Source organism: Azolla caroliniana, unplaced genomic scaffold, assembly GCF_043228905.1.
Source record: "Azolla caroliniana isolate FFs.n. ecotype wild unplaced genomic scaffold, voAzoCaro1.0.p SCAF_1, whole genome shotgun sequence".
Classification (NCBI taxonomy): Eukaryota; Viridiplantae; Streptophyta; class Polypodiopsida; order Salviniales; family Salviniaceae; genus Azolla; species Azolla caroliniana.
The window spans coordinates 34,045,198-34,057,525 of NW_028230436.1; the positions used below are offsets into that span (position 1 = coordinate 34,045,198).

Genomic DNA, 12,328 nt, shown 5'->3' on the forward strand with positions numbered 1-12,328 from the left:
GGCCTCGAGTATCATTCTCTATTGCAATGCTTTTGTCACACTTGAATGTTCTATTACATGACGCTATGCTAAAAAGAGAGAGCGATCTAAATCTTGTGCCAAAGGACCTACTATGATGTATTTGACTTGCATCTACTAATGGTATGGAAATTTATGCTTGTCTACGACATCTGCTATAATCTTTATTCCTTTCTGCAATAAAAAAGGATCTAACTATTGGGATGTTGCAAATCAGGCCCTCGAGGTCATTCCAACTACATAGTGCTCTTGAGGCTTGCATAATTGCCGTGATTCACCACCCTTCCTTGGATTCTTGCATTCTTTGAGAGACAAACAATGGACGGACACGCACTTAGGGATTCTTGCATTCTTAATGGACGGCCGAAAAAACAATGCAACACTGACACATACACACATGTATGTGTACGTAAATTAGATGGGAGGTACTCCAAAGTACCCCCATCGAGTTTTGCTTTGTCCCCCCTGCCCCCGAAAGTGAGCCATCGGAGAAGCTACAGAAGTCAAATCATTGCCAAGTTGCGGTGTGTGGACACAATTAGGGGCATTTAGGGAATTAAGAGAAACTCAGGGAAGTTTCTCTCTTCTTAGTACACACACACAGAGTAGTACTAATTACTCCTAGTACAGAAGACACAATACCCACATATATAGTACTTTCTCCTCATCTTCCCCCCCTAAGAGGATCTCTCAATGATTTCATGGAAGCTTCAGAATGAATCTACATCGCGTCTCCAGGTCTTCCTCTACGTCTTACCCTAATTCCCAGAATCTGGAGCTGTCTGCGAGATTCCGGCACGGGTTCCGATTCTTTTCACGAGGCTTAGATGGCTTCTATCAGGAGCTGGGTCTCTCAGAAGGAGCAACTTCCACAGAAGTGAAGCAAGCTTACCATCGCAGATCTCTCGAATGGTTTGTAATTTCTCACGCACATATTCAGTAATCTTGTCTGTTTTCGTTCTTCAGACTTTCCTTTTTTTTCCCCTTTGTCCTTTGTTAAAAACTTGAGATTTTATAATTAAGGTCTTAGTTATGAGATCTTCAAATAGTGGATTAAAATGGTTCAAATCTTCATACTCAGATAATGGGTTGAAACACATTTCAGCGATGGGTTTAGAAGGGTACAATTACTGCATTAAAAGACAAATTTATTCTCATGCAAATAGTGGGTTTGAAATTTCTTTCAGTTTTTACATTCAAATAATGTTTTATTTTTTCTTGCCATTGTCTTTAGTTTTTTTTTTCCAAATGCGATCTTATAGATCATAGTTGTATGTTGGATGTATTCAAACAATTTAAGAGAAAGAGCATTTTGAAAACTGAACAAATAGTTGTATTAAACCAAGAAGTAAACAAATAATTGTATAAAGGAAATTAAGTGGTATACAAATAGCTGCATTACACTGCTTAAAATCCAAAGGAATAGATATATTAAATTAAATAAATAACGAGTTGCTATGTTTTGTGCATTTATCCTTGAGTTTGTGCATGGCATAATTATGCATCCTTTTATTGTCATTTCATATGTAAACAAAAGTTGTATTAAAAGAATGCAAGAGGATACACAAATAATAAAAATATTCGAAAGCTGAATAAATAGTTTTATTGCAGCGTTTAAGAAGTAAACAACAACTATCTAAAGCACATAAGGGGCAAAACAAATATTTGTATCAAAACATGTACACATTGAACCAACAATTTAACATAAATACATGATGGTATTAAAGCATTTGAGAGGTAAACAATACTGGGTATACCGTAACTTTTCACACAGTTGTATCCATCCTGGTCTGCATACTCTTCTGATGGCAATTCTCAACAATGTTGAAGGTATCTTAGATGTGATTTAGAGACGCATAGTCAAATGCTGAGTTGCCCAGCTCCTGCATTTTGAGTGTTTTGCACTTTTCTGTAATTTGGAAGAGATGTGAACTATGGGAGTCCTTGTGATTAGATGTGATTGAGCAATCTCATTCAGATTGTGGCCTTAATAATTATAGCTATTCTCACCTCCAAATAATGGATGGCTATATTATCTTCTCCCTTTACATTTGCATGGTATAATTATGCAACTTCAAATAATGGGTTGTTTTTTTGTGAGCTCATCTTTTGTTGTTTATTTCGTTTGGGTTAAAATTGACATGATTCCACAGTATGATGCCACAGTATGGCAAACTCGTTTAGTTTTTATAAAAAGAAGTTCTACAAATGGTTAACTGGTTGTTTATCTATCTCTTCACTTGTACATTCAGCCATCCTGATTTACATAGTAACGATGGCAAAGAGTTTATGCGGGTTACCGAGGCATATAAAATGATAATGAGTGGCAGAGGGCGTATAAGGAGGGTTGGAGTTTCATCAACATCAACAGAAACAAGGATATTTCAAGGTCCAAGAGCTTTCTTTTGGGTCAGCATTATGTTGGGAGTTGTGTTGTTTGCATATCCTTTAAACATGTATATGGATAACCGAACAAGGGTTTCACGTGGGGACGAGCCTTCTAGATTTGTTGAGCCTACACGAGATGTTGTGAAAAGAGAGCGCATTGCCGCCATTCTCTTGGAGAGACAAAGACAAGAGAAGGACCGAAAATGAGGACTTCAGAGTGGTGAGTTATCTCCCATATGGTCGTTTACGCTACAATGTCTGCCTACTACAATCTCTTATGGTACATGAAATGTGGTAATCCCCCTTTTCCTTTTTTTTATCTATTGTGTTTTTGTTGTGTTCTTTTTTCTTGTAAAGAAACCCCCTTTTCGTCATTCCTTAAGGATGGAGTTGGCAGTTCAAATATTATGCTGTATGTAAGTTGGTATTATGGATGTATGGTAGGTATGGTGGATGATAGTATTTATATATGTATAGATGGTAGGATGTATGCATGAATAGGTGGTCGAATATATGTATTGCTGGATGGATGGTCTGCTGTGTCAATGGATATATATATATATATATATGGTTGTATGGATGGTATTTAATATCTACGTATGGTAGTAGTGTACTAGAATAATGAAATAATGCATGGATGGGTGTGCATGGTAGTAAGATAGTGTGTACTAGTAAAGTATGGATGGGTGTATACTGCTGCAAGATGGAGTATGCTTCTCTCTATGCACGCATGTAAATGTTTTATACTGTAAATGATTTGTGAATTTACACTTTATCTTGCTGATTTTTCGTCCAACAGATAAAAGCTAGCTTTTTAGGAGGATCTTCTCACGAGAAACAAGTCTTATCATCTCTCCATTTATATAGAAGCATGTAATTATATAAGTTTCCCATTTGGTTGTGAAAACCAATTATGTAGAATTCTAAAACTTACTTGGCTTCATTTTTATCACATTAATAAATGACTTGAACAAGAAATTTGTTGATGATGTTAAAGACATCTAGGCTTCTAATTTGTAAACATGACACTTATGATAATGATAAGCAAATAACACACTTATGATAATTATTATAGTGAAGAGTGAATATTCAGGAATCTTCACATGTTTCTTCTCTTATTTGATAAACTAAATCAGTCCTGAGTTTGTCTTTAAGAAGATGGATCATAGCACTTCCTTTCACAACACCATTCTAATTATTCAACCTTTTGATAAAATTTGTTTCAATAATTTTTTCCAGGTTGAGCACACATCTTTATGCATTCTTTTCACATATTTGATGTTGTTGGTGTACTTTGGGTTCTCTATTCAAGGGTTTTGATTAATTGGGCGACATAATCTTCTCTCAACCCATTGCATAGAAATGGAAGGATAGTTTAGGTTACCCATGTCTTTGAGGACAAAACATTCAATGATATGCATTCTTTTCACACGTTTAATGTTATTGGTGTACTTTGGGTTCTCTATTCAAGGATAGAAATGGAAGGATAGTTTAGGTTACCCATGTGACAAAACATTCAATGACATCCTGACAGAGGGCACATGATCAACAATTAGAGGCACATGATTTTCCTATAGCACTGATCGTTTTACATTCACCAATTTAGCAATAGCACTCATGAAGAATGGGGCATATACTTGCTATAAAATCTGTGTTTTCTCAACATTTCTTATAGTCTTATGCACTTGTTAATTTTCAAAGAAGGATGATATCATATATAGATATATACATTGGCACAGATAAACATAAGGTGTTGTGCTCTTGAGTACATGGCTGCATCATAATTATTGATAAGCTGCTAAAATGATTCTCACATTATGGTTTTCTAAAACAGATGCGTATTCTGAAATGGGCATTACAAAGTAACGCATGGGGTGGGTAATCTTATACAGCATGTATTCTAGAAGGCAAAATACACACATGCCGTGTAATTTTTAAGTCTCTCCATTTTGCAGTTTGTACATATTCAAAGAAATCTACAACGCAATTGATTTGAAAATTCATTCAAGAAATAATAATTTATCAAAAATATAGGTTCAAAGTAAGAAATATGGGCAAACCTGCCAAACGTGACACATCGCATGTAAGAAATAAGCTTGTCACACACACCACATCACTGTAAGATAACTAGTCTAACACCAAAACGAATACCCCACATTTGCCCCATGCCCCACTATTAGAAAACAAATTCATTAGTACAAAAGGTACTATCAGTAATAGAGAATCCCTCTTATTTCCCAAATGAGTTTACATAGTAGTAAACTACTATGCTGTCACCGCCAATCTCCAAAATTGCCCTCTCGATTGGAACATTTATTAGTAAAATTATGGAATATATCTGACTCACCCCTCAATTTCACATACCTTGTAAAAAAATTCAAATAATTAGTACTAGAATTATTAGGAAGCAATCTTAATTATTGCCGCAGCCAATCAATTAAAATATATGAGAAACACTTCTCATGCCAATGCTTAGTAAAAAATCCTATCAATCTGTTTCTGCAAACAAATGATTGTCAAAACTGATTCTCCTATTATTTCATGTTTTTGGGAATTGTGGCCTCAAATGTCTTGCAATTTTGGCTGCTTAAATATTTACAAGGGGATCCAATACATGTTGAAAGGATCCAAAAACTTTTCAACAAATCTCTTTCATACAGCTTAATCCACAACTCACATCATCATTCTTACCTGTACAATTTTGCTTGAATAGTCACGGTATATTTTTCCTCATCAAGCACCGCATAATGATAATGATTACGAAATGTCAAAATGTTTCTTTACCACTGCAGACTGGGACAAAATTGATGCTTTTTTAAAAATCCAAATAGGTTTCTCCTTATATTTCTTGCATATACTGACCGAAATGATTCTTTTGATCCCAAAAAATGACTTTCCTTCATCTTTGCTTCTTCTGACAGAAATTTGATGCTTTCGATCCACACAAGATTAACTTACTCAAAATATCTGGCAAGGAGAACGGGCTGATCATAGTATGCTATTTGAAATGTAAGCATTCATTTAGCAACAAACTTGTAACAGTAATCCCCATCACAGAGCTTTGTACCAATATCCTACATCACAGAGCTTCAATCGAAAGCATGGCCTTCACAATCATCAAGTTTGATTGCAACCTTCTCATGGGTGAATTCTGTAATCATCTTCACAAAGAAATGCAACCTCCAAAGTGTGCTTGAGTTCTGCCATTGTATCCAAAACTAAATATGAAATCACATAAATCTAAAACTTTACTGTGTCAATGTCTTTTGTGGTCATGCATGCCTATGCAGAGATGCCTACTGAGGCCTACAGCAACATGTAATTTTGCAGTTAATGACCATCTCAGCATGCATACGCAATACAACTACAGCCTGGTCAAAAAAAAATACCAGAGCTTCAAGGTTGATTTGGATGTTCTCTGTTGTGCTGTCAACGGCATTCCCCAAAGACAAGATTTCCATCACCCTGCTCAAACTTGAAGAAGGCAATTTGCACATTCTTTGGTATAATTCCCTTTTCTCTTCAGCTTTCATTGGGCTACAAAAATCTAATCAGTTAATGTTCTCACTTCTAAAAGCTAAAGAAAATGATACATAAAGCCTTAGTTTATAAGTTAATACCTGCATTTTGATAATACTTGCATAAGAAAAGATTCGATCATCTTTTCCACATCAGTAAGCTGAAGAAAGCAAGAGAAAATATTTTTCAACAATAGATTGACAAAAACCCATGTTTTATAATAAAATTCATAGATCGACATTAATTAAGTTGATGATTTAATATTGATATTTACAAATGTGGCAACTTAGTTTAACCAAACAAATTATGAATAGGGTGCAAGTCTCAAGCAGATGACACTCGAAAAGATGCTTAGCATTTTCACGAGGGAATCACCCCACATATACATCTGACAAATCCAGATGCCTGAAAGCTAGAATGTGACTCTACAAGGGCAGCACCATGTTTTTATGGATCAAATCTCAAAAATATGTTTGAGAGGTGATAAACTACTGGTAACAAACTAATCATAATGAAGGATTGGACAGCTTGTGACAACTAAATAGGACAATGAAATGCAGAAGACAGCAACATACCTTCATGATAACATCATCACCAAGTTGACTAGCTGCCTGTTCTTCTTGAGCGTGCAATTCGGTAATGTTTAAGCAGAGCTTCTCTTGCTGATCAAATTTCTCTTCCTACTACCAGGATTTTCATTCAGCCATTAAATTTTCTTCAGTTTTCTTTGAAAATAAGATAAGGAACATACACATTCAAATGATTTCTTTAATTATTATTTTGGGTGGATGGGAAATCAATTATTTTACCTCTTCCATTAGGCGTCGTTCAATATTGACGTTCCACTTCTTTTCAAATTTTTGGGACAATGTATTTGCCATTTTATAGACATCACTTGATGAATCATTATATAACATTGCATTACGAAAAACAAGCCGCACATCTTCACAAAATTCTCGAGCATATCGATATCCTGTACTGTCATTTGTTGCAAGTCTTTTCTTTATTGTTCCCAAATCCATTGGCTTTCGGATGACCTGTTTACAAATTAGACAGAATATCTGACATAAGATTTGCATAGTATTTTGATGTTGAAATTATACGAAGAGTGAGACTTAGTACTTTATAATAGTCCTTCAATTTTAAGCATTCCACATCCACAGGTTGCAAAAATGGCCATGCCCATTTGTGTTGCATGAGCTGAAACATACAAAAAAGTTTTAGCATTCATAATGAGAAATTTAAGTCTATGGGCATGCAACTGAAGACCACTTGGTTATTTTGGCACATGTATGATCAATAAAACAAATAACACATTAGCCCTAACAATGATTGATAGAGAGAAATGAAAAAATATCCCAGTAATGGGGATTGTGTGGATGATCGATATCAGTTTTGGGTTATATGTAGTGCCTTACAATGCTATTATGCACAGCATTTATACAAAATAATACTCTTGATTACATACTTGTCGCAGCAGATTGCCACATAATCTGAGGATGTTTGACCTTTTCTTCCGTTTTATAGCTTCTGTTCGTGCTGCCTCGTATAGCCTCAGCTTCTTATTTCCTAAATTCTCTGTTTCATGGCCCTTTGGAGGTTGATATCCTTGTGATCTTTCCCTTTTAAGAAGTGAGCGTATCCGTGTAACTCGCAAAACTTCACATTGCAACTGTTACCTAGCCATAAAACATTTGTTAAATGACTAAAACCTAAGCCCTCATCTTAAAACTTGAGAGTTCCAGTGTTTATCATTTTGTTAATCAATGATAATTCAATCAACTCTAGATTCCGAAATTTGATATAAAATAAACAATATTTAAAATCTGAAGCTTTGACTACTTGAGATTGGTTACTTTAACAAGGGCTCAATCAAAATTCTTCTAAAAATATCCTGAAGCAGTAAAAAAGAAACCCATAGATATTCTGATCCTAGCTGTTATTTTACTCTGGCAGACTTACATGTTATAAGAAGTTAGAGTGGAAGCAGGAATGGGACAACACATAAAAGATAATGAGCTTCATAATAAACCAGGAGGCAAGAATACAAGGCTGGCTATGAGCAATATGTTGCAAAGAGGTGAGACATACGACTGACAGACAGACCCTGAGGCAATTTCGTATTTTACCTAAATGAAAGGATTTACTACCTCACTAAAGTGTTTCTAGCCCATTGCACAACTATTCATATGTGTCATATTCACAGCTCTACTACCTAGAACCACATTAAGCACACTTGAGTCAGCCCCTCCTAATTGTCTTTGCCTCTAGATACTGTATGTAAAAGCATTGACTTGTGCAACCATGCCCAGTATCATCCCAGGACAGTGATAGATGAGAAACATTCTATACAACATGTTTATTAACTTCTGAGTTGAGCCCAGCGATATCAGATTCACTTTACAAGGGAAAATGATCCTGGTATCACTAAATGCAACCTGAGAACTGTACATAGATGATGTGAATCCAGATATATGGTTCTAGAATATGCCAAATATTCTAGATAGTTTTAATAATCCTATCCTACATAGATGATGTAAATCAATAGTCCTATATAGATGAGGTAAATCCATGGATAGATACTGCAACCTTCCAGAGTCTCACCTTCTAAGATAGTCTAAAGCTTGTAAGACAGTTCTAACATATGAAGACTGAATCAACATGTTGTGTATACAGAAGAGAAATGATCAGTCACTCATGCGACCATGCTCAGAATGAGGATTGATACAAAGAAAACTTTTTAAAGTGCTATTTTTTCTATTGGCATGTGAAAAGCTTGGTGTACATAGAGAAGACAATCAATCAATCAATCACTTAAGAACCATGCCTCAAGTGATGGTTGATAAAAAGAAAAACATTTTAAAAAACTAACAATATATACCAAGATTGTATCCACAATAAAAGTATGTGGTCTTGTATTAACCATTCTAAAATACTAACAGGCCAAGTTTATATACACCATTAGAGTAAATAAACATGCCATAAAAGAGATCAATACAATCATCATGTAACCATGCTTCGATGATGTTTGATAGTAAAAAAACTTTCTAAATGGAACACTTTTGTCTTTCTTTGTTAAATCTTGTAAACAACTTGAACGATACAAGATTTTAATCACCATTAACATAAAAATCGTGTCCATACAAGAAAGGATGGTCAGGCACCCATTCTATCATTACCATGCCTGCATTGATGAGTTTCCTTTGTAAACTAGAAGAAATAATCACCTCACTCGTGCAACTATGCCTTGGAAAAACACATTTTAAATCAATTCTCTTTATTTTGCTTATTTTAATGATGAAACCACATTCTAGATAGTTTTGTTGGCTATTTTTATTTTTAATGATAAAAGCGCATGCTAAATTGTTCAACTAGTTATTTTTCTTTTTTAATTTTAAAAGCACTTTTTTTTTTCTTTTTAACTAAACTCGGTAGCTATCCACACCTGATCCACTTTAGAGGTGATACCATGAACTGATTGTTGCAACTTTTCAGCAATGACATGATTAACCGAATTCCCATGCTTTGTTGGAGGCAGAGATGGTAACACTGATGATGATAGCAAGTCTACCCTTTCTTCTTCTTCTTCTTCTTCTTCTTCTTCTTCTTCTTCTTCTTCTTCTTCTTCTTTATATGTCTTCACATGTAGAGAAGTTGTTAGATCCTTAGAGTTTCTATCCTTGAAGTGTTCAGTTTCTTCTTGAACGGGGTTTAGGGCGAGATCGTCATGAAGCTGTGGATCCACCATAGCTAGGAGCCCTGCTTCCTTGATGATGATGATGATGATGATGGTGATGATGATGGTGACACCTTGCCCTAATAGAAACAGAGGACAACAGGCACAACAACTATATAGACCCTCCTTCCTAGGCCTACTAATAACAAAAACAACAACTCTTCTTTCCCAACTTTTTCAACACTTTTCTAACCATTTATGTTTGTTACTTTACTAAAAGTCTCTCTCTCTCTCTCTCTCTCTCTCTCTCTCTCTCTCATGCCCAATCACGTGTGTGTTTGGAGTCATCTCTCGGGCACTCATGCTCCATCGCGTCTTGTGTGCCCATCGACGGAAAATCTCGCCCTTTGGGCTAGTCCTCGCCATCTTATGTCTTCGTATAATATTCTCTTGTCTTCCCCAGTCCTAGGCTACAAGTGTATTGCCTTCCACACACATCAGTCGAAACATAGTGTATGCCCAACTTGTGTTGTAGATTGTGTTTCTCATACTTTTTCCCTTGTAAATCTTGCATTCATGTATATCTCCTTTTGCTTTTGTCTGTGATCAAACGAATATGTTTGGGTCGTTTAAGTGTGAACACAATCTGTGTGCACATGATGGCTTGAAATTTCAATGTGTTTTCGTCTTTTCTATCCAAAGGGACAACTTTTGTTAATACTATGTTCATGTATGTGCACCCACACACTCGATCGTCTAGCACAATAGTATCACTTATGATGGTATTACCTATTTCACAAGTCCTAGTATGCAATGGTGTCTGTATGATTCTCTACCTTGCATGGAAAATATATGTTTGAGCAATTTGGGGCATGTGTGTGCATAATCCATGACTTATGTTAATGTCGCATTCCATGTACAATCATGTAGGCGGATGTGTTGAATGAATAATCGTCATTTAAATCAAAATCTCTTCATGGACAAGAGATTTGGCCATGAAAGTGTGATAGAATTGTGTTGTTTCTCTAGGTTGTAATACTACGGAAATTAAACATCTCTTGTAATCTCATGAGTTCAACTAGAGAAAACTTGCCCTCCTAAAGTTGTTAGGTGGCCTAAATTCCAACAGAAACCTTTGAACCTCGAAGCACTCTTCTCTATCTAATGATACCTCTTCCATATGAAGGTGAGCAATTTGGACAAACATTAGAACCTATATCAAATACTAACGAGGTTGTGCCCACTAGTAGAACATTCAATGATTCTTTGGACATTACCAAAGACATAAAGGTTTTTTATTTGAGCCAACACTTGACAAACACACGGGATGATGTTGGGGATGACCTCTAAAAGGTGACCGATCAAAAGTCGATCATTGTTTTGTGAGAAGTGGAGCATCTCTTGAGTATCTGTTTTTTAACAGTGAAACTCCATATATGACTCATTATCAAATATGAGGAATTCAATATGAGCTCTAGATGGGTTGATGCACTAAGTGATAGCCTAACACAAGCCAACATGGAGAATGTCAAAGATTCCTAGTACTTCAATTGTACCACCACATCATCACTTGTCACCTTACCTTACTCCGTCCCATTTGATGGTATAGTTGAACCACACAAAGTCAAAGAACCAAAGAAGCAAGTTGGTACAAGTCGCTTACACTCCCTTGTTGAGATCTTCTCTTATCATTCTTTGATTCACTTCCTTCATTCTTGACTCATCATTGTTTGTTCCTTCACTCCTATTGTGATTCTACTTTTAGCATTTGTTGCTTCACTTCTTCTATCACAACTTGCTATTTCTTGGTTTCTTCTTGATTCTTTCTTGACTTCTCATTTCTATTGCAAATTTCGTCTATCATTTGTACATTCTTGCTTTCTTCTTAGCAATTTCACTCTTCATTACTATACTCCTTTTTGTGTTGGTGTCGTTTAACAAGTGTGAAATGGCCAAATTGTCATTTTCCTAAAATAAGAAAAGTAAATATACTTAATGAGATTGTAGGACTAAATTAGCATGATAATGCTTGTCAAATAGGCCACCAATGAATAAGTTAGTATTTCTTAATGGTGGTATAGCAACTCACCATGCAACATGTAGAAGCTGCTTTAATGACACGTTGTAGGAGGGCAATGCAAAACATGAAAGAAAAATGTGATAAACATAAGTAACTACTTGATTCCTCGTCTCCTTGAATGGTTGACTAAGCCCTTGATGTTTCATGTATATTTTGTTCATAACAATTTATTTTTTGTTTGCCACACTAAGCCCGTGATGATCACTCAGTCTTCCCCCCACAATTGTGCCTTGGTCCATGCAATGCATGCATATTGCTACTGTTTGTAAGAGGTTGGAACAAGGTAATTTGAGATAGGCCATTTCTCACCACATCATTACTATTCTCTTGAGTGTAGCTAGTAATTGGTCACCATGCATTTTGTTTGGTCCAATCTCTCTCATCACCTTTTGATAGCCTATTAACCATCAAAGCTTTGATTTGCTCTTTGTTGTTGTTTACATTCCTCGCACATGTCATTCAAGACTCTCAACTAAAGGCTATATTGTTCTTCTTTCTGAGACAATCTAGGACAATGTGTTCCCAAACACCCCACAAAGAAGTGGACTTTCATCAAAGACAAGTGAAGGGATTAACTCTTGAGCATGTTCATTGACTGAAATCGAGGGTTTGTTTAATACTGAGGTGCTTATGCGCTCATAACATTT

The 12,328-nt window shown here is 35.8% G+C and overlaps 2 protein-coding genes and 1 long non-coding RNA gene across 4 annotated transcripts; 2 read left to right on the forward strand and 1 right to left on the reverse strand.

Moving 5' to 3' along the window:
• Positions 1 to 665: 665 nt before the first annotated feature.
• On the forward strand, positions 666 to 3,392 carry LOC147869995 (uncharacterized). 2 transcript variants are annotated; one of them, XR_015531622.1, is made up of 3 exons: positions 666 to 930; positions 2,271 to 2,700; positions 3,206 to 3,392. XR_015531622.1 is itself a non-coding variant. In XM_087335866.1 (3 exons), exons 1-2 carry the CDS (start codon positions 734 to 736, stop codon positions 2,611 to 2,613), a joined length of 540 nt encoding a protein of 179 aa, XP_087191992.1. In that variant the 5' UTR covers positions 666 to 733; the 3' UTR covers positions 2,614 to 2,626; positions 3,206 to 3,392. The 2 variants fall into 2 exon arrangements, 1 of the variants encoding a protein (XP_087191992.1); XM_087335866.1 differs by having other exon boundaries at positions 2,271 to 2,626.
• Positions 3,393 to 4,919: 1,527 nt separating this feature from the next.
• On the reverse strand, positions 4,920 to 9,789 carry LOC147869996 (transcription factor GTE6-like). The gene is made up of 8 exons (XM_087335680.1): positions 9,371 to 9,789; positions 7,394 to 7,597; positions 7,048 to 7,125; positions 6,735 to 6,962; positions 6,501 to 6,605; positions 6,027 to 6,085; positions 5,796 to 5,943; positions 4,920 to 5,606 (listed from the first exon to the last, which is right to left on the reverse strand). Exons 1-8 carry the CDS (start codon positions 9,671 to 9,673, stop codon positions 5,496 to 5,498), a joined length of 1,236 nt encoding a protein of 411 aa, XP_087191806.1. The 5' UTR covers positions 9,674 to 9,789; the 3' UTR covers positions 4,920 to 5,495.
• On the forward strand, positions 5,569 to 5,938 carry LOC147869997 (uncharacterized). Its single transcript, XR_015531606.1, has 2 exons — positions 5,569 to 5,661; positions 5,737 to 5,938. It is a non-coding gene; the product is annotated as an uncharacterized LOC147869997 (long non-coding RNA).
• Positions 9,790 to 12,328: the final 2,539 nt, after the last annotated feature.